This window comes from Bombina bombina, chromosome 2 (assembly GCF_027579735.1).
Source record: "Bombina bombina isolate aBomBom1 chromosome 2, aBomBom1.pri, whole genome shotgun sequence".
Lineage (NCBI taxonomy): Eukaryota > Metazoa > Chordata > Amphibia > Anura > Bombinatoridae > Bombina > Bombina bombina.
Genome location: NC_069500.1, coordinates 626,914,030 through 626,939,830, shown reverse-complemented (window position 1 = coordinate 626,939,830; position 25,801 = coordinate 626,914,030). Strand labels below are relative to the sequence as shown.

The following is a 25,801-nucleotide window of genomic DNA, read 5'->3' as shown; positions in this document are numbered from 1 at the left end:
CATCAATTCTTTATTGGAACATGGATGTTCAAACTGTCCAAACAAACAGGCGACATTTCGGTTCTGTTAAACCCTTAATCATGCCATCCCTTTTCCATTGATATCTTATTTCCCTTTTATTAGCATACTAAAAAATGTAATATGTCTTTAACTTGCCTCCACTCAGAAACTAAAAGTTTTTTTTTCTTTACCTATTGGTAAAATTTAGATTTAGTTAATGAGGATGTTAGTTAATGTCTGAAGCAGATTCAGCTTCAAAGTGAAATAATGTATTTTGAAATATAAAAGTAATTTTTTTACATTTTTGGATGGACAGTGTTCACATGTTGTGAACCTGCCCACATTTCATTGCAAACTGTGGGGCACATTTATTCCCCTCAATTACCATCGGTTGAGCGAAGCCACACCCGCCGCCCTCACGCAACAAAGTCTGTAAGAGTAGGGCTTGTCAATCACCCTGGTCTATAAAATCCGGGTGATTTTCATCTGCCTACTCTGTGTTGGTAGATAGGGTTTATGAAACAGCAGTTTAAACCGCTGCTTCAAAAAGATCAGTTGCAACCTCAAATGAGCAAGCCTGGAATCGATAGGGACTTTCAGATTATTATTAATCTAGCTATTAAAGAGACAGTGTACACAGATGTTCATATAACTGCATGTCATATACACTACTATAAAGAAGAATATGCACTGATACTGATCTACAAATCCAGTATAAAATCCTTTGAAAACTTATTTAGAATCTTTCAGTTTAGCACTGTTGAGGAGGTTATCCTGGGACACCCAGTGAAAGTGGACGAGAAAGCAGGATGAGCAGACACTCCCCTCACCCCCTTCACTGCACATGAAAAGACAGATTACACAAACAAGAGCAGCAGAAGTCTGTAGATCTGGGTCTACCATCTGATAGTTGGCTTGGTTAAGAGTCTGAAAATCAGCACAATGTTATTAAAAATAAGCAAAACTATACATTGTTTCAAAAACACTCCCAGATGGGCTATATAAATGGATTATCTACAAAGCATTTATGCAAAGAAAAATCTAGTGTACAATGTCCGATTAATAGAGGTTTTATATTTGGAGTCCATTAAAACAAGTTTTTTAATTTTTTAGCATTGTTACATTTCCCTTTTGGCTCATATAAATTATTATCAAAAGAAAAACTCATCAGTACAAATGGTTACTAAATGCTTATGCCAGTAAGGGTAGTGCTTATATTGCAGCCAATCTTAAGGAGCCACTTTTAGTAAGACTGCACATGTGTCCTTAAAGGGATACTAAACCAACATTTGTATTTCATGATTCAGACAGAGCATGCAATCTTAAGCAACTTTCTAATTTACTCCTATTATGAAATTGTATTTGTTTTCTTGCTATCTTTATTTAAATAACAGGAATATAAAGCTTAGGAGCTGGCCCAAATTTGAGTTTAGTATCCCTTTAATGTTGCTGAATGTTATCCCTGATATACATTTACTAAGAATATTTATTGATCTCAGGGCTTATGGACAGGAGAGACATTTTTATCTATTTAACAGTGTGGTGTAAACATTGCACTCTATCCTACATGCACAGATCAGTGAATAATATGGGCTCAATTTATTAAATGCCGGGCGGACATGATTCGCTGTCGGGATTTAACATTGCACAAGCATTTCTTGAGAAATGCATGTGCAATGCCGCCCCCTGCACATTCACGGCCAATTATCTGATTCATTAAGTATATGATCGGGATGATTGCAGTCCGCCACCTAAAAGTTGGTGGAGAAGTTAAGGAGCACGGTCTTACGACCGCTGCTTCTTAACTTTTGTTTACAGCGAACGGAGAAAGTAGCATCCGCTGCTTATTAAATCTCCCCCTAAGACTCTTCACACTTAGGGGCCTATTTACTATGTTGCAAGTGGACATGATCCGATATAACAGAACATGTGCACTGCACATCGATAATATTTTTGTGAACTGCTGGTGCAATGCCGCCCCCTGCAGATTTGCGGCCAATTGGCTGCTAGCAGGGGGTGTCAATCAACCCGATCGTATTTGATCAGGTTGATTTCTGTCCGCCGCCTCAGAGCAGGCGGACAGGTTATGGAGCTGCGGTCTTTCCGGCGAGCCTTCAGGGCCATCAAACTCCAAATGGAGCTTTATAAATATGCCCTTTAGTCCAATGTACAACGTGGCATTACAGTGATTTTTATATTTGCTCTTGACATACTTTCTGTTTCTGTTTGAATTGTGGATGAGGACTGCATTGTGTAGACTGCTTGATAATATACTAAGGGCTAGATTTATCATAGCTGAGGCGTACAGGGGCACGTATACGCGCCCCTGTATGCCTCAGCTCACCTGTGGCGGGGCAAAATTACCCGTAGGTAAATAACATTGCACACGAGCACAATTCCGCCCCCTGCCCGCGCACAGCCAATCACGCACGGGCAGGAGCTGTCAATCTCCTCGGTCTGACTCGACCGAGGAGATTGAATTTTGCCACTTTAGAGGTGGTGAAGAACTTAGAGAAGCAGCGGTCTGGTGACCGCTGCTTGATCAATCGCGGCGAGCAAATTCTTGTGAGAACTTGCTGCCGTAGGGGCTTTATAAATCTAGCCCTAAAGCTTCTAATCTCTTCCATCTCTCTCTATTTACAACATACAAAACTCTCACAGCAGAAAATGGTGTTGTTTTTTGCCTGCAATATAACTTTATATATATATATATATATAGTTTTGTTTCATTTAATAGAATTTCTAGTATTTTTACTAGCTTAACAAGTAGATTAAAAAGTGTATCCTATTTTGAAAGGCCTGCTCATTTTCTCTTTATAACATAAAGAAAAGAAAACACTACAAAATAACAGTATTCAACTAACAGACAAGCTCAGCTAACCTTTCCACCAAATCTCATAAAGCATTTGCTTCCCTGGCAAACTAATTTACATAATAAATGTTCTACATCAAAAAATAATATTTTTCATCATTTAAAATAAAATCTATTGGCTTTAGTGCCATTTGTCCAGTGACTTTTATTTTACAGGGTTAGGGGGTCTTCAACATATATAAACTGATTCCATATTCTACATTCATATTTTATAAATATTTATATTTAATAAAAAGGTCTGTGTGTTTTTTTACATTCCCCAGTTTAGCCCCTTCACTGGGAATTTCAGTCAAAAACTTGCCCAAAAGACCGGAGAATCTTTAGCATTTTTGCAATCACTATGTTTAAACAGAAATAAAGCCTTTTGTTTTTTATTTACCTATATATATATATATATATATATATATATATATATATATATATATATATATATATATATATATATATATATATATAGTAGTGAACCCAAGGTATTGATCTAGGCGCATTTTGGTATATTCAATGCCACTATTTAGTCACCACATAAGATGATATAAAAAAAGAAATGATTAAGTTTTTTACAAACTTTGGGTTTCTCATCAAAATTATTTACACACAACTACTGCAAGAGAAATGGTTGTAAAAGCTTACTTTGTTCAGAAATAGAAGATATGCATTTCTTTGCCATTGTTTTTTTGGTGATTAGAAGGCTGCTAATTGCATCTGCGCACCACACTTCTGAAATTCCCAGTAGTAACGGGTTAATCAGTTAGCTGTTAAGGGTAATATTTGCTGTAGTGTAGTGATTCCCTCCCACCTGACACCTCCCACCACCTGATACCCTCCAAACATTTCTCTACCCCCCCTCCCCATACTGTCTTCCAATATGCAGTTTAATATTTTTTATATATACAGAATATATATTTAAGTATTTATTTATTTAATTTATTTCCTTAGTGTAGAGATGCTTCATCCCCCTTTCCCTGATCCCTCACAAAGAACTCTCTAAACCCTCCCCTCCCAGTGTATTCCTCCATCTTTGTTACTGGCAGCCAGTCTCCCCTGGCAACCCCTTTTTGCTATAGTTAAGGGACCCCCTCACTCCCCCCCCTCACTTATTCCTCCCACACCTCCCACTGGCCTCACCCCAAAATCGTTACAGACAGTTACACAGAGAGTGTCACTCACAGTCTGTAACGATCAGCTTCATATGGTAACTGAGCACTGTCAGTGCTACCTTACCATATGAAGACAGAGGTATTCTGCCCCCTGGTTGCAAGAACGCAACCTGCACCTCTGTTCTGGATGTAGGTACTAAGTCAGCACATTATTCTGGGCAAAGTACTATGGGTTAGATTTAACAAGCCCCTGCGGCAGCAAGTTCTCACAAGAACTTGCTCGCCGTGATTTATCAAGCAGCGGTCACCAGACTGCTGCTTCCCTAAACTCTTCGCCACCTCCAAGGTGGCGAAATTCAATCTCCTCGGTCGAGTCCGACCGAGGAGATTGACAGTTCCTGCCCACGCGTGATTGGCTGTGATGGGCGGGATTGCGCTCGTGTGCAATGTTAATTACCTACGGGTAATTTCGCCCCGCCACAGGCGAGCTGAGGCGTACATTGGCGCGTATACGTGCCCCTGTATGCCTCAGCTATGATAAATCTAGCCCTATGTGATGTAGTACCTACATCCATATGGCACAAAGGGTTAAAAGAGGTTATTTGAAATGTTGCTCATGGAATTATTTTAAAAAGTCCTAAAACTGTAAATACTGACTACCATTTGCTCTATAATCTTTAAAATTACAATGATGATGATGGTAGACTGCTTTCTGTGTTCAGAGATTTCTGCAGCTGCAAAAAGATTCTTATGCTCTTTACAGGGAGTGGAATTATGTATGATACAATGTAATGTACTTTAAAAAATCATGCACATATTTTATTAAAGAATGAAAGTGCACAGACATCATGTCATTTCATTTTTGTTTCACATGAATTAGCAAAGGAATTACTGCAGATCTTGCTCTGAGGCACAGTGCATTTAATCATTCTCAGCTAGAGAATTTTTTTTTTTCTATTTTACCTCTTGCTTTATAGTATTTTTGTGTAAGTTTAATTACTTTAATTGCAAATAAAATATTATGTTGAAAAAATAGCCAATTCCCATTTTTTCATATAAGTATGTGATTGTGTATCACAAATAAGTTACACACACACATTAGATAGATAGATTACAGATAGATAGATAGATAGATAGATAGATAGATTATAGACAGCCAGATAGAAAGATTATAGACAGGCAGATAGATTACATACAAACAGACAGATAGATAGACAGACAGATAGATAGATTGATTATAGACAGATAGATCGATTATAGACTAACAGATAGATATATATATAGATAGATTAGATTAGATTAGAAAATATATTATTTTGTGCAGTTTTTAAGTAATATTTTCCCAATTTGTTTTCTAGATAAAATGTGATCAGTATTGGCCCAGCCGGGGAACAGAAACCTATGGCCTTATCCAGGTGACTTTGCTGGATACTGTAGAGCTGGCAACCTACTGTGTCAGGACGTTTGCACTTTATAAGGTAAAGATGCTACTTCTGCTATTAGTAATGATATTCTAATATAAACTGGAGGCTTTGTGATTTAAATGTGACAGTGTTTCATACAACACTATTGCTGTTTATTAGAATACAATGTTTTGCATCAAAGTGTGATAGAACTGATTTCATTTCAGTTATACAAAATTGTCAATAATCCCAAATGGAAAGTGCAGGGCTGCAGATTAGCCAGAAACGGCTTAAGGGTTAAGGAAGCAGGGAGGAGGAGTGTATGTGGGTTGTGTGAGTGAGACTGGCAACAATGTTGCAGGCTAAGGGAGGGATCTGGACTTACCAATAAAAAGAGGCTTCTGGGAGTTTTAGGCCCTCTTTTTCTGTTCCTGGCCATCACAGATCTTCTCCCACCCCTCCCACCCTGATAGCAGCTTTTTGGCTTAAAGTTGTAGAGTTAGGCTCCCCCTGGCTCCGGGCAGAGTTAGTCGACTCATAGTCCGTTGGTAAGTCCAGGGTGTTAATTTTTCAGCTCCTTTCGGAAATCGTTTGGTGTTCGCCTGGCGATTCCGGAGGACCACTAAGGTTTGAGCGGTGTTGACACTCTAAGAGGCGGGCGGTAGCGACCCAGGTGTTAGATAGAAAGCGGGGAGGAGTGACGGCCATTGCAGGAGGAGTGACGTAGTCAGGCGCGTGCCTGGGGAAAGCTTCTCCTGGTTTGCGGTGGGCCAAACAGCTCGAGTAAATCCTTCTATCTGTTATGCGTTGTAGCCGGGCTCCGCTTTATGTCAGCTGCCTGGGCCTGCTTCCCACTTCATGTGAGTTAGGTAGTTAGGTTATGCTGCTTAATGTTCTTTCAAGTTAAAGTTATAGCATTTACATGTAACCATGTAAATGAGTCAGAGTTGAATTAGGTAAAACGCCCTGATGTTTTCGTTAAAATAAACATCCAGGGGTGCCTCGAGTTAATAAATGACCCAAGGGTCTTTAAATCCCAATTGTTGTTGTGTCTTTATTTATTAGTTTAAGTAGATGGTTAAGTGGGGAAAGGGATTTTTCTTACAGGGTCGCATGACATTGCTCCTTTAATCCCTTAAGCAATTTTTCAGTCTTTTGCCATTAACAGTGAATGAGAAAACAGGATTATGATATTCCAAAAATAAACGTGTGTACTGCAAAACTATTTTGTAGGTATTTGCTTTAGATAAAATGTACAGCCCTAGAAATAGTATCTTTGCTTTGTGACTATTGTCTCATTTGGTTTTGATTAGAATCCAGGTCCTGCACTAAAGCAATTCTTCCACACTAACTTAAAGGGGCACTGAACCCAAATCTTTTCTTTCGTGATTCAGATAGAGCATGACATTTTAAGCAACTTTCTATTTTACTCCTATTAGCAAATTTTCTTCATTCTCTTGGTATCTTTATTTGAAATGCAAGAATGTAAGTTTAGGTGCCGGCCCATTTTTGTTGAACAACCTGGGTTGTCCTTGCTGATTGGTGGGTAAATTCACGCACCAATAAAAAGTGCTGTCCAGAGTACTGAACCAAAAAAAGCTTAGATGCCTTCTTTTTCAAATAAAGATAACAAGAGAATGAAGAAAAATTGATAATAGGAGTAAATTATAAAGTTGCTTAAAATTGCATGCTCTATCTGAATCACAAAAGAAAAAAATTGGGTTCAGTGTCCCTTTAAAACTGATAAAATAAATAGAGACAATTTAGAAGAATATAACTAATAAATAAAGCTCTTTATTGATTTAACTTCATATCTTTTACATAAACAAAATATTTCAAGAGGTTGCAGTACTATAATAAATTCCCGGATGAAAAAATATCAATCTTTATTTGTTTACTCCAGTGCGATTTCTGAGACTGGGACCCTATATACAGTATAGATATAACTTATTTTTTTATACTGGTACCTGCCTCTACACCAAGACGTTACATAAGATGTATACTGATTCTGATATTGAAGTTTATATTCTGATTTCCATAATTACATGTTTAATTACTTTAGTTACAGAATTCATTTATAACAATGTAGTAGATTATTCATTAGTAATTTATTCTAATTAATTTCTTAAAAATTACTGGATTTGGATGTTTTTAAAGAACAAACTAAAATAATATACATTTATCCATGCTGTTACCTTAAGCTTCAAGATTCTAATAAGGTGGAAAAGTTGTATTATTAGACAAGAGTTCTCTTAAGCATATTCTGTAGCCAAAATACTACCTTAAAACAACTAAGTTTATGTGTTACGTATCTGTCCCCTTGTTGGCCTGTGTCTGCTAAATGTATTGTGGTTTTGATACAGATATATAGATGAAAGGTTTTAATGCTATAAAGATCCTACCAAAGCTTATTTCCATGCAGAGCTTCTGACACCTTTATCAGGGAGGTATTAGTACAGTTCTAAAAGGCAAAGCCAATTTATGGTTAATAACAATAATATGTCATATCTTCTGTCACTCTGTCCAAAACAGTACCCATTTAGTTGATGTGCTTATGGGAAATACTTGTTCTGAAGCCAAACTTTCTACTTCACAGAATGGATCTAGTGAAAAGCGAGAAGTAAGGCAGTTCCAATTTACTGCATGGCCGGATCATGGAGTTCCAGAACATCCTACGCCATTCTTAGCTTTCCTAAGACGTGTCAAAACTTGTAATCCTCCAGATGCAGGGCCGATGGCTGTACATTGCAGGTACGCTAGATCATTTTATATAAGAACTTGTAAAATATAACATTTTCCATTAAAACACAACAAACGTTCGCCATCTAAACTCTTCTGAAGGGGAAAGTGTAGTTATCTTGTATATAGGTTTATCTCATTTTAATAAAAGGCAGAACTCTACTCTGTTCCTTTCAGAACAGTTTTCCAAGTCAGAAATTAAACTGGATGTAATTGGTTCTTCTTTCATGATTAATAATTCATTTATATGATCTAATTTGATTTATAATCTCTGGGCATCCTTTTTGAAAACAAACCTAGGTAGGCTCAGGAGCAGCAATGCACATCTGGGAGCTAGCAGTTGATTGGGGCAGCACATATAGCGCTTACAACACATTTTAATGAAAAACATGGATGCTAGGTGAGAGCATTCAAGTATATGGTGATTAAACCATTAGTCGGGGGGGGGGGGGGGATCCGGATGTTGTTCTCTTGAGGCCTTTTGGATTTTTACACTCGGTACAAGGATCCCCCTAGGTTTTAACACAGAGGCTGATTTTTATTAATGTATGGCAGTAAAAAAATATTTTGCTTCTTCTTTTCCTTCCACTGCCTCCCGCATGGGCCTAAAAGTTGTTTCTTATATACAAACATTAATACTTGTTAGTGCATGCTTAACAGTTATGATGGCACATATATTTACAGGTTTAATCCCTCTTTTTCATGTGTGAGAATATTCTCCCTGTTTTGGCTATAAAGGGGTTAAAGTAATGTAAGGCTTTCCTTTTTATGAGGTTCATTTGGGCCATTAAGAGGCAGAAATTGGGTATTTATGTAAAATGATGTGTTATTGTAGTTCTCATGTTTAGTGCTTCCATGTATGAATAAAAGATCATATATTTTCACTTTCACAGAGCTCTGCAGATTTGTTTTTTTTTTCACATTAGGCCTCTTGTTGGCTCACCTGAGGTGTTCAGCTAACTTCCAGTACTGCATGCTGCTCTTTAACAAAGGATAACATGAGAAATAGGCACATTTCTAATAGAAGTAAATTGGAAAGTTGTTTAAAATTGTAAGTTCTATCTAAATCATGAAAATATGGATTTCATGTCTTGTTAGCGTGGGTTGTGCACTCCACATCTTCATAAGTATATTATTTCTGCAGTATGGTTTGTTTTGTTGAATAACTACTATGCTGAGGGACTTTTAATGCAAGGGAACATTGTTGGCAGACTTTTGAAATGTAACACCCACATTTTTATACAAATTTGACATACACCATAGAGCAGTGTGTTTCAACCTTTTTGTAGCAAGTACCCTCAATTGATTTCTATGTACCCCCTGCTGTAACACAAATATTGTTGATCCTTTACATGAGCAAAAATGGAAATCATGTGTATCAATTTATTTCACAAGCTTCTATCAGATATGTTAATGAAGTAAATATATATGAATCTGATACAGTTATACCCCGCTCATACAGCGGGTTAGGGACCGGAGCCCCGCTGTAAAGTGAAAACCGCCTTAAAGGACCAGTAAACACAGCAGATTTGCATAATCAACAAATGCAAGATAACAAGACAATACAATAACATTTACTCTGAATTTCAAATGAGTAGTAGATTCTTTTCTAACACATTTCAAAGTTATGTATATTTCCACTCCCCCTGTACCATGTGATAGCAATTAGCCAATCACAAATGCATATATGTATAGTCTGAGTTCTTGCACATGCTCAGTAGGAGCTGGTGACTCAAAAAAGTGTAAATATAAAAGACTATGCACATTTTTTTTAATGGAAGTAAATTGGAAAGTTGTTTAAAATTACATGCTGTATCTGAATCATGAAAATTTAATAAAACCTGAGTGTCCCTTTAAAGTGAAACAAGGCAGTTTTAGCTTTCTTTTCAGTGTTTAAAATCTTGAAAACATGTTTGAACTAATATATATTCGGGGAGCAATAGTGCTACGTTTAGTTTAACACTCGCACAGTATTCAATTAGTATTCAATAAACACTGTACCTGTAAAATAGTGACAATTACTGTAGTAAAATTTGCCAGACAATAGCATGGAGACAGATTGCACTGGAATGCTGTAAACAGAGTTAACTAAGCATAACAAATTGGTGCCAGTCACTTTTCTTGCAATCTCACAATGATTACAGCACTGTTTCAAAATCCTTGGAGGTTGAACTTCAGCTCCACAAAGCGCTGTATTAACAAAGTTCTGTAAAGTGAAGCACTGTAAAGTGAGGTATACCTGTATTTGTTTTATGTTTTCTGGAATTTAATATTTGGCAATATTACAACAGATAATTACATAAAACACAGATATATAGTCCAATGATATTAATAATTATATGCAATTAATGTGTTTCTTACATTAAAACAGAGGAACTATTTTCTGCATGATGAGGAAAGTAATATTTATGGTACCATATTTCTATATTTAATAACCATTTCATACACAGTTTATCTGTCTGGTTTTACTGCGGCACACTTTAGTATGATGCACTTTACCTATTTCACATTGGCACATTTATCCGCAACTTGTCTCTGTGACACTTGGTTACAGTAATACACTTTCTCACTTCTTATCAGTAAAGCTCAACTCCATCCCTCATATGTCACTAACAAGCCAGAATTGAAGGTTTTACTTATTTGAGGTGAATCAGTGATTGATAAGTGGTTCAACCTAGGCAGGGATATACTCACACAGTTAGGAGAGCTTTAGGGTAGAAATGAGAAACACTGCTTTCTTTGATTTGTCATCAGGAAAAAAAATAATGAAGGCCAATCCCTAGAGTACCTCTTGCCAATGCCCCAAGTACCCCCAGGGGTACACGTACCACAGGTTGAGAAACTAGACCATAGAGAATTTATTTATCGAGTGCAGTGATATGAAAATTAAATACTTTGAACTAAGCAGTAGATGTGCTCCATAAACTGTTTGAGAGATACCATAAAGATTTTAGTTTTTTATACCCTTATTCCTAATTCGTGTTATGCCTTATGCTGAAGCATTGATTTAAATATAAGTTCAAGCTTTCACAACGTGTCTTTACTAAACCTATTGCAGACCACATTATCTACTGGAAGTTATGTGATTAATTATCATACTAGTATTTGCATGCACTACTACATCATATTATCTCTGTCTATATAAGCTTATATTTGACATGTAGGAAATCTCTTAAATCAGATTGGTTGGTGAACAAGTAGTAATGGTATATTCTATCAAAGCCAGCAGCTGTCTGTCGAGAACAAATTCCTAGTGAGCATTAATAGTGGAGAAAATAATTCAGCCATCTGTAATAAATGTAAAAATGTTTTTGTAACCTAATAAGGGATCTGGGCAGGAATATTATTAAGATTTCCCAGCTGGACCTATATTCCTCATTATTCATGCACTAATAACCTGAAGCATGTTGTTTTCAGATAAGAAAGAAAAACATCAGTATGTATAAGTAAGAGCATAATCAATTTAAAATATGTCCAAAACAAACATATTTTTGTGTGCTTTTTCCAACACAAGATCTTTAAGATTGCCTCTTTATTGTGATCCTGTTTAATAATTAGATTTATCAACCCCTTGCCCATCTACGGCTGCAGGTTCTCACAAGAGAACCTGCACTCCGTATTTAACCAGCGACCGCTGCTTCCCTACCCTTTCGTCACCTCTTAGGTGGCAAATTTCAATCTCCCCAGTCTCGTCCAGCCCGGGGAGATTGACCGCTCCTGCCCATGCGGTGTTTCACACGAGCGCAAAATAATGCTTGTGTGCAATACTGAATTCCGGCAGCAGAATTCAGCCCGCTTAAAGGGACACTAAATTGCAAAACATGCTAGACATAATGATGTATTTAAAACAAGTATTAGCCTGAAAATAATAAGTAAATATTGAAGAAATAACTGAAAAAATTGTAGTTGTAACTATGGTATTCTATATAAGTTGTAACTATGGTATCCTAGATTAAAAATCCTGTTGTTCTTATATAAATTATTATTATTATTATTACTGGGTACAAAAATAGGGCTATACCATGGCAAAGATCTGTGATAAGATACAAATCATAACAGACTTAATAAAACTAGTACAGGAGGAGATAGACCCTGCTCCAAAGAGCTTACAGTCTAAATTTTCCGCTACTGAGGCCAATGATGGACATTTATAAATGAGCTTAAAAGATTAAAACCGGAGGGTATAGGTACAGCTGGTGGCGAAGAGAGGACAAAAACAAATGCCTCACCAAGGCACTGTATTTGTGGTTTCAATTTCAGCCTTCCTTGCTGGCTTCTTATACAGTTTCCAAAATGCATACGGAATATGGTAATAGACAGCACTCACAGACTGGACTGGATGCACATCACATGTCCTTGGCATCACCCTCAGAATATGCTAAGTTTGTCTCCCATAATTGGCCAGATTTATTGTGGTGTGCTAACAGTTACGTGTGAGCAAAAAGGGGTTTATCGCTGGTGACTGTGCACATCGGATGTAGTGCTTGTATTACAAGTTGAAAGTAAACGCAAACGCTTGAGTGCAATTGAAGTTAACACGCTTTGGGATAGAGCATCCTCAGAGCTCTGGTTAACTTTTTCGCAAAAAAAAGAAATGTCACAAAACTCATAAAAAAACACTGAAAAGTACAGTTAGACTCATAATAACACCATCTAATAAATGTTATTAAAACAAATATTGGACAAAATAGTTATAAGGGCTCAAAGATATGAGGTCTCAGGTGTTAGAAAAAAAGGCAAGGGACGCTTCTGGGCGGCGGCCATGATGATCGCTTTTTTCAGAGGCTGAGAGGAGGACTCAATAAATCTGCTGCTTATCGGCTACAAAATCATCCATCCACACTCGTCTAAAACATTTTTGGACTATACTTATCACGCTGATTCATTTGATACAAATAGTTAATTTTATTGCAGCCCTAAAGAACTGGAATGGTACGATCGGCAGTGGCGGCCTTGTAATAGACCAGATCTTACCTAACCCCCCCCCCCCGGTAACCGGGTACAACAGCAATTTCTGCTATTTCTATTGAGAGTCTGACATTCTACAAAGTAATATACCCTATGCTATTTTTGGCTCAGAATTTTAGAACAGCTACCTCAAGTACTTGCATGATGGAGCCCGAGTTGGGACTGCGGAGAGAGGAGATCTGTGATCTATTAGAAGAGCATTTCTTACAGCTGATCAGAATGGTACAGCAGTGTTTTTCCGGAGTGATGGAGAGGCAAGAATCGACGACGGAATATTTCCCAAGTCCCGATAGAAATCTGAGGGAGACATTGGGACCCCATAATGTAGGAACAGGTGTTACTGTTGACATGGCTGTGGCCGCTCCTAACCTTGCGGTAGTGGACAGCGCCACAAAGACTGTAAGAAACAATCCTTTGAGCCGGAGTAGTCGCTGTCAACCACATAGCTGCTCTTGGTGGTGGAGGTTCACAATGTGTGCAGCTCAGCATGACACCCGACAGAGAAGTGAGCTATGGGTATGAAGGAGAAGATGGTTATGTAATGTGTTATGAACCAGGGCGCAACTTGACCTGGATGCCTGTTGTTCCTGGGGTGGTGAGAGTTGGTGCACTGCTCTTGCAGTGATCTGCCTTTGGGCTGTCCGTATCTTCAGCCGGGTCTAAGCCTTGCAGTTATTCTGCTGTTTCCGATGAGACTCACAACATTCTACACACTTTTGAAACTGTGATGCATGCTATTAAAGTTGGAGTGGGTTAAATAGCACTGTCAGTACCTTCTTCTGCCCAGCTCTGGTAAAATACATTGGTAGTCTCTTCAGTATGACTTTTCTCCTAAGCCAGGAATTACCTTGACAGTAATCTTTCACAGCGTACCATGTAACCACATGTGTCATTGCTTTAAAATTACTGTATACCTGAACATACTACCCTGATTATCATGTACAATTTAATCTGCAGAGTGTTCCATTGATATAATAACTTATGGTTGTGCTCCGTCAGCGTCCGGGACGGGGTGAAATCATTTCATTTACTGGTGTTTCTCTGCATCACTGGGGGGTGGATGGTAAATGTCTAGACCCCTATTGCACGCTGTCAAAAATCTGGATGGAACATCATTTTTTAGTCATTAAGGGCAAAAAAGTGTATACCTATCTAAGCTATAATTATATGCTACTATTGACCTAACCTCTATTATGAGATGTAGCTATTGGGTTCTAATAGACCCACATCTATCTCCCCATATAGTCTTACGCTCATAAGGACTTACTGAGAAAAACCATGTTCCCTAAAGGCATCTATGTGTATATACGTGAACACTACTTATTAGGCTGAGTACTTCAGTATTGAAGCTTCCCAACATATTTGTTCATAGTTGACAGACCTTTTGAATGTTCTCTCTCCCTGCTATTTTAGAAGTGTATATTACAAACTATATTATAACTAATGGAAGACTCAAATACCATTATAGCTGGATATTATGTTATTTTGTGTTCAATTAAATGTTCTCAATATATATAGTATCAAACCTACAATAAATATGCTATTATACAAGCCAGTTGTTTCCATTTGGGATCCAAAAGTGGCCCATTTTGTTATTTTATTTCTTTCCCCTAAAATTCCCTACTTTTATTTAAATTCTTTTCCAGGGGGTCCAAGAGAGGCCTCTATTTTCCATTAAGGGAAATCATTGTATCTGACTTTATATCATATATTAAGGGGATAATCCTTAATTGAAAACCTGAAATTAACTTTTATTTGCATAACTGGGCAATTAATTGAATGTTAATTTTGACATTCAATATGTATATTGTATTGTGATTCTCCTATGTTTCTGAAACTGAGATTTTATCTGCCTGTATTATTTTTACAACCTCAATAAAAAAAAAAAGAAAAGATAAAAAGGCAGGCAAAGGGCTTTAACACAAAGATACATACATATACATGGCTAAATATATATATATATATATATGTGTGGTTCGTAGGGATGGTGTTTCTAACAGCGCTTACAAGAGAGGTTCCTCATGTGCATGTGTGGATACAAAGAGATAAATGTATCCCAAATGAGTACAACTGTAGAATCACAAAGTCCGGTGATCAGCGACGTAAATCTTTTTTAGTAGATACTGTCTCGATTAACTATCTTATTTAACTTTTAAGCAGGAGTTGAGGTTCTCAAAAACATTTAAGACTGTACTGAGTGTTGTAGGACCCCCCTTAATATAATTCCACTCCATATAGTTGGAAGGAGGGATAAGCGAAGGGGTGCTCCAAATTGTTATGAGCTGAAGAATATTTAATAATATTTATTTATTAATGATCAAATATAAAAATAGACATGTGCATGGCGAAAAAATTTGGTTCGGTTCGGATCGATTCAGATTTTTTCGAATTCGGAAAAATTTGAATCAAATCGGTTCGGATTTGTTTCGAATGCATTCGGATTCGAATAAATTCGGTTCGAATTTGTTTCATATTTATTCGGATTCGAATAAATTAGTCTGGATTCGGTTCGGAAATTCGGAATTTCGGTAAGTGTTAGGTGGGATTAGACTAGTATTATGTACTGTATATTAGGTGTAACCCATAGCAGAGTGATATAACCTAATATACTGTACAATACTAGTGTAATCCATGGCCATCTGAATCTACCGAATAAATCCGAACTAATTCGGATTTATTCGGTAGATTCGGCAGTATTTTAATTTGGAAATTCGGTTTGACCTGAATCTCCGAATTTGCCGAATTTCTGAATCGAACCGAACCGAATTGCACATGTCTAAAAATAACGAATCCAAAAAAAAGGGAAACTGAAATATATAAAAATATTAAATATTAAGTGTGTACCATAAAAGATATAAAATATTTTATTTTTGAGTATAAAGTATAAAATGTATATCTGCTACTATACTAGATATATGTTAAAAAAAGGATAAGCAAAAATGGGTCGATGGGAAATATGAGTATATACGGAATAAAAAGAGATAAAATATTGAATAGATGTGCAAGGTGAAATACCTAAAAATGCATCATGTACAATAATAAAAGTTAAATACTTGTAGGAAATAAAATCCAGTAGAATTACAAAAACGAAAGAAAGAGAGCCCGTTAAAATATCGTTAAGGTAAAATGAGATGAAGTGAAAACACTTGATCAGGTAAATATAAATGCGGAGAACCGCTAGCTGTGTGTGTCCTGGTGTCTTAGTTGTGGAATCGGATATCCGGAAGTGTTTCATCCTTTATTGAAACAAATAAAGGACACTTTCATTCATGAAGTATAAGATACTTCATGTAGAAAGCTCCTTTATTTGATTCAATCGGTCGCCGTTCTTAGCTCCTACTGCAGCGCACGGCTAAAAACATTTTTGGCTAAGAGGCACCAAGCCGGATTTACCGCACGGCTATTGGCTAAGAGGTGAAAACATCACCTCTTAGCCAAAACATTTTTTAGCCGTGGGCTGCTGTAGGAGCTAAAAACGGCGATCGATTGAATCAAATAAAGGAGCTTTCTACATGAAGTATCTTATACTTCATGAATGAAAGTGCCCTTTACAGGGAGTGCAGAATTATTAGGCAAATTAGTATTTTGACCACATCATCCTCTTTATGCATGTTGTCTTACTCCAAGCTGTATAGGCTCGAAAGCCTACTACCAATTAAGCATATTAGGTGATGTGCATCTCTGTAATGAGAAGGGGTGTGGTCTAATGACATCAACACCCTATATCAGGTGTGCATAATTATTAGGCAACTTCCTTTCCTTTGGCAAAATGGGTCAAAAGAAGGACTTCACAGGCTCAGAAAAGTAAAAAATAGTGAGATATCTTGCAGAGGGATGCAGCACTCTTAAAATTGCAAAGCTTCTGAAGCGTGATCATCGAACAATTAAGCGTTTCATTCATAATAGTCAACAGGGTTGCAAGAAGCGTGTGGAAAAACCAAGGCGCAAAATAACTGCCCATGAACTGAGAAAAGTCAAGCGTGCAGCTGCCAAGATGCCACTTGTCACCAGTTTGGCCATATTTCAGAGCTGCAACATCACTGGAGTGCCCAAAAGCACAAGGTGTGCAATACTCAGAGACATGGCCAAGGTAAGAAAGGCTGAAAGACGACCACCACTGAACAAGACACACATCTGAAACGTCAAGACTGGGCCAAGAAATATCTCAAGACTGATTTTTCTAAGGTTTTATGGACTGATGAAATGAGAGTGAGTCTTGATGGGCCAGATGGATGGGCCCGTGGCTGGATTGGTAAAGGGCAGAGAGCTCCAGTACGACTCAGACGCCAGCAAGGTGGAGGTGGAGTACTGGTTTGGGCTGGTATCATCAAAGATGAGCTTGTTGGGCCTTTTCGGGTTGAGGATGGAGTCAAGCTCAACTACCAGTCCTACTGCCAGTTTCTGGAAGACACCTTCTTCAAGCAGTGGTACAGGAAGAAGTCTGCATCCTTCAAGAAAAACATGATTTTCATGCAGGACAATGCTCCATCACACGTGTCCAAGTACTCCACAGCGTGGCTGGCAAGAAAGGGTATAAAAGAAGAAAATCTAATGACATGGCCTCCTTGTTCACCTGATCTGAACCCCATTGAGAACCTGTGGTCCATCATCAAATGTGAGATTTACAAGGAGGGAAAACAGTACACCTCTCTGAACAGTGTCTGGGAGGCTGTGGTTGCTGCTGCACGCAATGTTGATGGTGAACAGATCAAAACACTGACAGAATCCATGGATGGCAGGCTTTTGAGTGTCCTTGCAAAGAAAAGTGGCTATATTGGTCACCGATTTGCTTTTGTTTTGTTTTTGAATGTCAGAAATATATATTTGTGAATGTTGAGATGTTATATTGGTTTCACTGGTAAAAATAAATAATTGAAATGGGTATATATTTGTTTTTTGTTAAGATGCCTAATAATTATGCACAGTAATAGTCACCTGCACACACAGATATCCCCCTAAAATAGCTATAACTAAAAACAAACTAAAAACTACTTCCAAAACTATTCAGCTTTGATATTAATGAGTTTTTTGGGTTCATTGAGAACATGGTTGTTGTTCAATAAAAAAATTAATCCTCAAAAATACAACTTGCCTAATAATTCTGCACTCCCTGTATTTGTTTCAATAGTAAATCCTAGCGTTTGTACAATGCTTGGATTTACTTTCACTTTAACTGACACTTACATACAAAATCAGCAAATGTTAAAAGCAAGAAATGGAGGCTTATAGTTACTGACTAAGAAATAATAATCTTACGCATTCTTCAAGGCACTGATAGTATTTGGGTCCTAACCTCATATTTCTTTGCTGGCTTCTGCATCATATCATAAGTTATTAATCTAGAAACTACAACATTACATTTAATATTATGAAATAATTTAGTTTTTTTCTTAGATGGATATATTCAGTATTTAGAAAATGAGATACATAGGGCAAGAGAAGGGGTCACATTCACAAATAATTTATTGTTCATCTAAATAATTTTACAAATGCTATAACAACTCGACTTTACTAAATCAGTTGATGCAGTTACTGTTTTAGATAAAATCAAAACTAAAAATATAGCTGCAAGCAGCAATAGAGGTGGCCAAGCGCATCGCTTTTGCAATGGCATACAAGCAGCTAAGTCACAATGTAAAGCTTTAAAGCAAGTTTTTACAGTTTTAACATAAGCAATTGCAAATAAAACACATTTTCAAAATGTTTGCGTTTTTCATAACCTGTCCACCTGCTCTGAGGTGGCGGACAGATATTGCCGAAAATCAACCAGATCCAATACAGTCGGGTTGATTGACACCCCCTGCTGGCCGCTGATTGGCCGCAAATCTGCAGGGGGCGGCGTTGCACCAGCAGTTCACAAGAACTGCTGGCGCAATGATAAATACCGACAGCGTATGCAAATATGTCCAGGGGATTTTAAACCACCAGCTAAGGGCTGGCATATAGTTAGCTATTAGTTGCAGGCTCTCCAAAGCTGCATATGCAGCTTGATAAATGGAGCCCAAAGCATTCTAGAAGGCAGTGGCTTAGCACTCAAAAGCCAATCATTTTTTGTATTGTTCCAACCATAGAAGACTTTGATTTTTTTTTTTTGGCACCGATCTCTATATGGCTAAATTACTTTGCAAGATATATATATTATGCGCAGAGCAAGGAGGAGGTATTATACAAAAGACAGTGTATTTGATTTTTACTAATGCTATATGCGCTCTGTTATTAACATGTAAAGTGTTATAAAAGTGCCAGTGGTACGTGACAGTTATTGTTCTTGCTCTTTATCCCTGGTACCGTATTCCATTGCATATAATCATGCTTTTGTAACAATTAATAATTACTGCTTTTCCATTGTAGCACTTTTCTAGAGATCTAATAATTGTTAAGCATTAGGCAGAATTTCGTAGAGAAATATTGTAATTATTTAACTTAACTTCAAGAAAATCTAGTTGGAAATAAACTGGTTATCATTACTTGTCTACAGTATTGGTCTAGTTAGCACTATTATAGTTTAATGAATAAACCTCATTCAATGAGAATTGCTCCTTGTGATCATAGCAATTGTACCAATGCTTCATTGTCTAACATTTTGAAAAGGAATGTGATGTCGATATGTAGGCAGATAATGGTAAATTTTCGAAGAATCCGTCATTTTGCAATAGAAAAGACGTGACTAGCATGGAATCCATAACTGAGTGGAAAATATACAGTTTATTTATACATGTAAGAAATATTATTATAGTTCATAATATGTTAATCATAACAATATATTGTTTTTAATTAGAAAAATGGTAATAATAATGATTGTGCCTCATTCAGGGTAACTAAGTTCAACTGAGTATGGAACCAGATGTATATTTGTTGAATAGTTGTGTTTGTGAAATTTTTTGATGACACAAATTACTTGTATATGTTTTAATTCTTACTATAGTGACATTTTTCTATAATGACATTAATATTTTTACTAAAATATACATATATATATATTTATATATATATATATATATATATATATATATATATATATATACACACACACACATACATACACACATATATTTTTAACCTTTAAAAAAGAGAGAATAATGAGAGGTATGATTAAACCTCATTCCTACAGTAAGGGAAATCAGCACTCTTTTAGCATTAAACTATAAGTATTTCTACTGTTCATATACATGCATCTCCAAGACACAAATTAATTCCCATGTGAAATTGGAACTAAATATATCTATACATCTAAGTACATCTATGTGCTTATTGAAACCATTTACTTACACATACTAAACATGTCCCTTTAAGGCCTTATAGCATATTTAGATAGGAACATAATCGTCCATTGCTGATACCAGATTATTAACCACAATTCTTAAGCAAGGTTAGTTCAACATCCAAAAAGATAACATATAAAAAGTACTCCCTGCCCCTACAATTAATTATACGGCTTAGAATTAAGACTTTATCAAGACTACAAAATCATATATTTCCACTAGCAAACAGCGAGCGTGATAGAGACATAAACAAATATGTATTTAGAGTACAATGTTTAGATTCTTTGAAATATTTCTAGGACCCTTTTTGCACATTATGCAAAATAAGCTTATATTCGTGAGACGTGACTTAGTTACAACCTGCTTCATTCTTACAAAACTAATAATTGATTTGAATATAATACATTTGGTCAGCTAACTTAATAAACCTGAGAAAATGAAGCAACAGTAATTTGAAACCACAATCCCAATGGCTTTATATTTTAATGATCAGATAACACCAAATAAAGACATATCTGGGTTACTGCAGCAAAACCGTAAATGTCATCCTGGTATGTCATATCTTATTATCTGAAATTTCTTTGAAGCCATTAGCAAAGGTAGATGTTAGCATTTTCATGGTTATAGTGAGCAGTCCTAATTATGGCACTGACTTCCGTGAATTTATATTAAAACACTCTGAGGATTTGTGCTTAATTAAGATGCCATTATTTTCTGCTCCTATTATCGTGTGAATAGTTTCTTTAGTGATCGAATAAAGCATAGTAATGTTTACCTTTAAAACTTCTAGTTTTAAAAAACTATACATATTGACAAGCCCAGTGGTAATAAATTCTTGACTGTATGTATTAAACCAAATCTAATAAATACGGTAATTATGGAGAAAAACTATGAATATGATAAAAACCTATTACCTGCATAGTTTTTGGTAAGTTACTATTAAAGGGACAGTCTACACCAGAATTTTTATTGTTTTAAAAGATAGATAATCCCTTTATTACCCATTTCCCAGTTTTGCATAACTAACACAGTTATAATAATATACTTTTAACCTCTGTGATTATCTTGTATCTAAGCCTCTGCAAACTGCCCCTTTTTCAGTTCTTTTGACAGACTTGCAGTCTAGCCAATCAGTGCCTGCTCCCAGATAACTTCTCGTGCACGAGCACAGTGTTATCTATATGAAATATGTGAACTAACACCCTCTAGTGGTGAAAAACTGTTAAAATACAATCTGAAAGAGGTGGCCTTCAAGGTCTAAGAAATTAGCATATGAACCTCCTAGGTTAAGCTTTCAACTAAGAATACCAAGAGAACAAAGCAAAATTGGTGATAAAAGTAAATTGTGAATTATATTGCTTTTTAAATGGAAGGGGTAAATATTTTTTGTAGGACTCGTTAATGGTATTAAAGAGACCCTGCCATTACACTGTACCACGTGCATGTACTAGGTTGCTTTTTTATTAGGTAAAGCTAATAAGAATCTAGATAGTACATTTGCATGGTCCATTGTAATAGCAGGTTCTCTTTAATACTGTTCGGTATTAGTTAAGAAGATAATGTTATCCATTTCCAACTGCTATCTATTGCAGCATAAAATCCCTCTTACCTTGTTTGCAATGGAATATTCATGCATGCCCTTTTAAATACATAAAAAAGTTTCTTACAAAAAATTCAGAAGCAAAAAAATAAATAAAAATACAAAAAGATTATCTCAACCATTGAGGAGTGGTTTAATTTTCTGTTATCTACTATATGGTATGAATAGAAAATAATATAACATTTTCACCCATAAGCATTTATCTTTCTATTGTTTACCTTAAAGGGACGTGCAACCTAAATTTTTTCTTTCATGATTCACATACAGCATACAATTTTAAACAGATTTATAATTTACTTACATTATCAAATTTGCTTCATTCTCTTGGCGAACAATGAAAAAGCAACAATGCACACTAGGAACTAGCTAAACACGTCAGATGAAATCTGAGCCAATAACTTGAGATATATATCTGCAGCCACCAATCACCTGCTAGCTCACAGTTGTGTTTGCTTCTTTTGAGCCTACCTAGTTATGCTTTTCAACAAATGATACCAAGAGAACAAAGACAATTAGATAAGTAAAATGGAAAGTTGTTTTTATTCAGCTATCACAAGTGTTTTATAATATGATATGGTTATTATGCTGATGTGTATTTGAAGTTTCATGTGATGAGTTTTTATTAGATACTATTTTTCTATAATTGTACTAACTTCAAGAACATATCACCTGAAACCTATAAAAGCTATATTATAAATGTAGATAACAAAACTCCCAAATTGTGGTTGAAATATAGAAGACATGTCCAAATACCACATAGCAATGTGGAGCCATTTTAAATTGAATATAATCTAATATTTCATTTTATCCTTTTTTCCCCCTTTTTATCTTTTAGCGCTGGAGTTGGCAGGACTGGCTGCTTCATAGTAATAGATGCTATGCTCGAGAGAATAAGGCATGAAAAAACTGTAGATATTTATGGTCATGTAACTTTAATGCGAGCTCAGAGAAATTACATGGTTCAAACAGAGGACCAATACATCTTTATCCATGATGCACTGCTGGAGGCGGTGACATGTGGAAATACCGAAGTGCCAGCTAGAAACTTGTATGCATATATTCAGAAACTGACACAGATAGAACCTGGAGAGAATGTCACAGGGATGGAGTTAGAATTTAAGGTATAGTATTCTTAAATTTAATTATATTTTGTGAATTTAGAACACCAATAAAAACAGTTGTTTCAAAACACAGCATATTTTAAAGAAAATGTGTTCTACAATAAATCGAAGAACAATATATAAACAATGTATTCTAAAAAAAACACATTTATTACACATTTACATATCATGGTTTTTAGTTTTAAGTTATGTAGATGGGCTAACACACATTTGAAGAAAATATATTGTTCTTTTTCGGTAATTAAAAATGACTATTTTAAAACTAAAATATATGTGTATATTTGCAGCGTCTTGCTAGTTCAAAAGCTCACACGTCAAGATTCATTAGTGCCAATCTTCCATGTAATAAATTCAAAAATCGCCTTGTTAATATTATGCCATATGAATCTACAAGGATATGTCTACAGCCAATACGTGGTGTGGAAGGGTCAGACTACATCAATGCAAGTTTTATTGATGGATACAGGTAATGAGCTTAACATCTATGTTTATGTATTTATTTGTCTTTCTATCTACTTACCTGTCTGGTGCTGCTATTCTAGTTACATGTCTGTCCATCTTTTTCTCGATTCAGATGCCTTCCTGCCTGTCTGAAAATATGTGTTTTTAGCACCTAAACAGGCCTTTAATTTCTAATGCACACAAATACCATATTTTGATGCAGGAATGCTATTAAAACTAATTTTTAACATAACATTTTGATAACATCAAGTGTGTTTGTTTTATGCTATGATAAATATTAAAGGGACATAATACTTTAAAGTGATGCAATATAAAGTAAAAAGCTGACAAGAAAATATAACTTGAACATCTCTATGTAAAAAGGGAATGCTGTCTAGCTGCAAGTTGAAGAAAAAAAAAATAGCCAATCAGCATCAACAGTACTGAGGTAATGCTTTGCCTTTGCTGTGATCTCATGAGATTTCATAGAACTTACTTAAACTGAATAGGAAAATAACATGGCTGTGCCTGCACATGACAGATGCACACTCCCTACCTCTCCTAATCTCCAAATAACGTATGGGTGGCAGTGTTTAGGCAAAATTTTGGAAGTTTCATTTGTACTTGATTTGTTCAACATGGAGGTACCAAGGGAACAATTGAACTATTTCTCACTTGCAGCTGTGGATGACTTGGATCTAGCAGGCTTGGAGTTGGAGGAATTTTGTACATTAGACAATGCAAATACAAAACTCGGTGATCTGTTTTATAATATGGAACTCTTACGTGTAAAGGAACTTAGATTAAAACTTAATACATGGATTATGAATAAATATGTGTCTCAGAATATGATCCGTCGAGGTCTAAGGGTAAAAAAATTTCCGATATTTGAAATCCAAGATCCAGACTTTATTAGAGAGTGGAACAGTATTTTATCAGAGTTCTCTATACGTTTAATGCTTATGCTTATCAAGTATAAATCTGACCAATTGCTTGCTGTTAGAAATGACATTGTCTCTTTACAGGTGGAACTTAACAAACATCAACTAACCAATGGATATGGTGAATTTGATAAAATTTTAAAGGATGTTATAGAGGCTCAAAAAAGAGATTTTATACAAGTTAAACATGTGAAATTTTTAAGAGATCAGAAAGACTATTCTACTGGTCAAATCTTTATATGGCACAAATTACATAGACGTAGACTACCCTGGTTTAATAAGGATAATAGGGATGGTAATGACAATGACAATATATCAGGAGCTATGGGAATTAATCGTAGGAGGAGGAGAAACAGAGGTAAAAAGGTTACATTTAAAAGTATTGACAATGAAACCACAGATGAGGAATCTCTGTCTAATTTCTCGACCTCCTATAATGAAGGCTCTACCTCTGAAAATGAAGTACAACCTAGTGAAATTCCCAGTGATAACTTTCCATTGATTACTAACCACAATATAGTTACAAATAACACACCTACACATATGACTGATAACCAGACTATACAATTAGGGACTACTCCAAAGAATACTAACACAGGTATGACCGTCAACCAGACCACACATTTGGGGGAGGTTCCCAAATCGAACAACAGATCTAATCTTACAGAGGGAACCAGTATTGGAATGAGTGTATCAACTAACAGTACTCAGGGAACATCCAATATGGGGCCCGCATCGGCCCAGGTTTTTCAGTCAGTTCTGAAATCAAAGGGAGGAGGAGGGACAGAAGTGGTCAACAGTGCAAGAGTGGCAAACAGGTACTCCCTCAGAGAGATAGCAAAGAAGTAAGGGACAATATAGTCATTAATATTTCCAAGCATGATCTAAGTGAAACCGTAGTTAGGGTATTGAACCTAGGTTTGGGCTTTTGTCCTACTAGGAAGTTTGATCTTTTTCAGACCATCCTAGATTTTAACAAGTTTTTTCATAATTTGACCCTACGCAGACACTTAAAAGATGGAGGTGACCCTGGTAATGACCCAGTTGATCAAGAGAATGACAATGCACACAAAATTCAGTCTCTCTCAGCCTTTAAGGATATATGTGAGTTAGTTTTTTTACTGCATCTACGTACCCCCACTTTCAAGAACAGATCTAGATTTTATCCTGTGCAGTCAAGGGGAGAGGCCTTGGAAAGTTTTCACAAAAAGGTATTGGAAGATCTACATGCTCTAAACGAGACCACATGTGTTAACCACTCAATTTTGACTACAAAGGAAAGAGAGGCTATTGTATCTCTACAAAATAACTTGTCAATAGTGATTAAGCAATCCGACAAGGGTGGGAACATTGTGGT

The 25,801-nt window shown here is 36.2% G+C and overlaps 1 protein-coding gene across 1 annotated transcript in view; it reads left to right on the top strand.

Annotated features, from left to right (window-relative positions):
* Positions 1–25,801, top strand: part of PTPRD (protein tyrosine phosphatase receptor type D) — a 666,726-nt gene that overhangs the window by 564,832 nt on the left and 76,093 nt on the right. The window contains exons 26-29 of the mRNA XM_053702567.1: positions 5,328–5,447; positions 7,969–8,123; positions 22,777–23,062; positions 23,350–23,528. Coding sequence (XP_053558542.1) covers positions 5,328–5,447; positions 7,969–8,123; positions 22,777–23,062; positions 23,350–23,528 — 740 coding nt within the window. The remainder of the gene's footprint in view (positions 1–5,327; positions 5,448–7,968; positions 8,124–22,776; positions 23,063–23,349; positions 23,529–25,801) is intronic.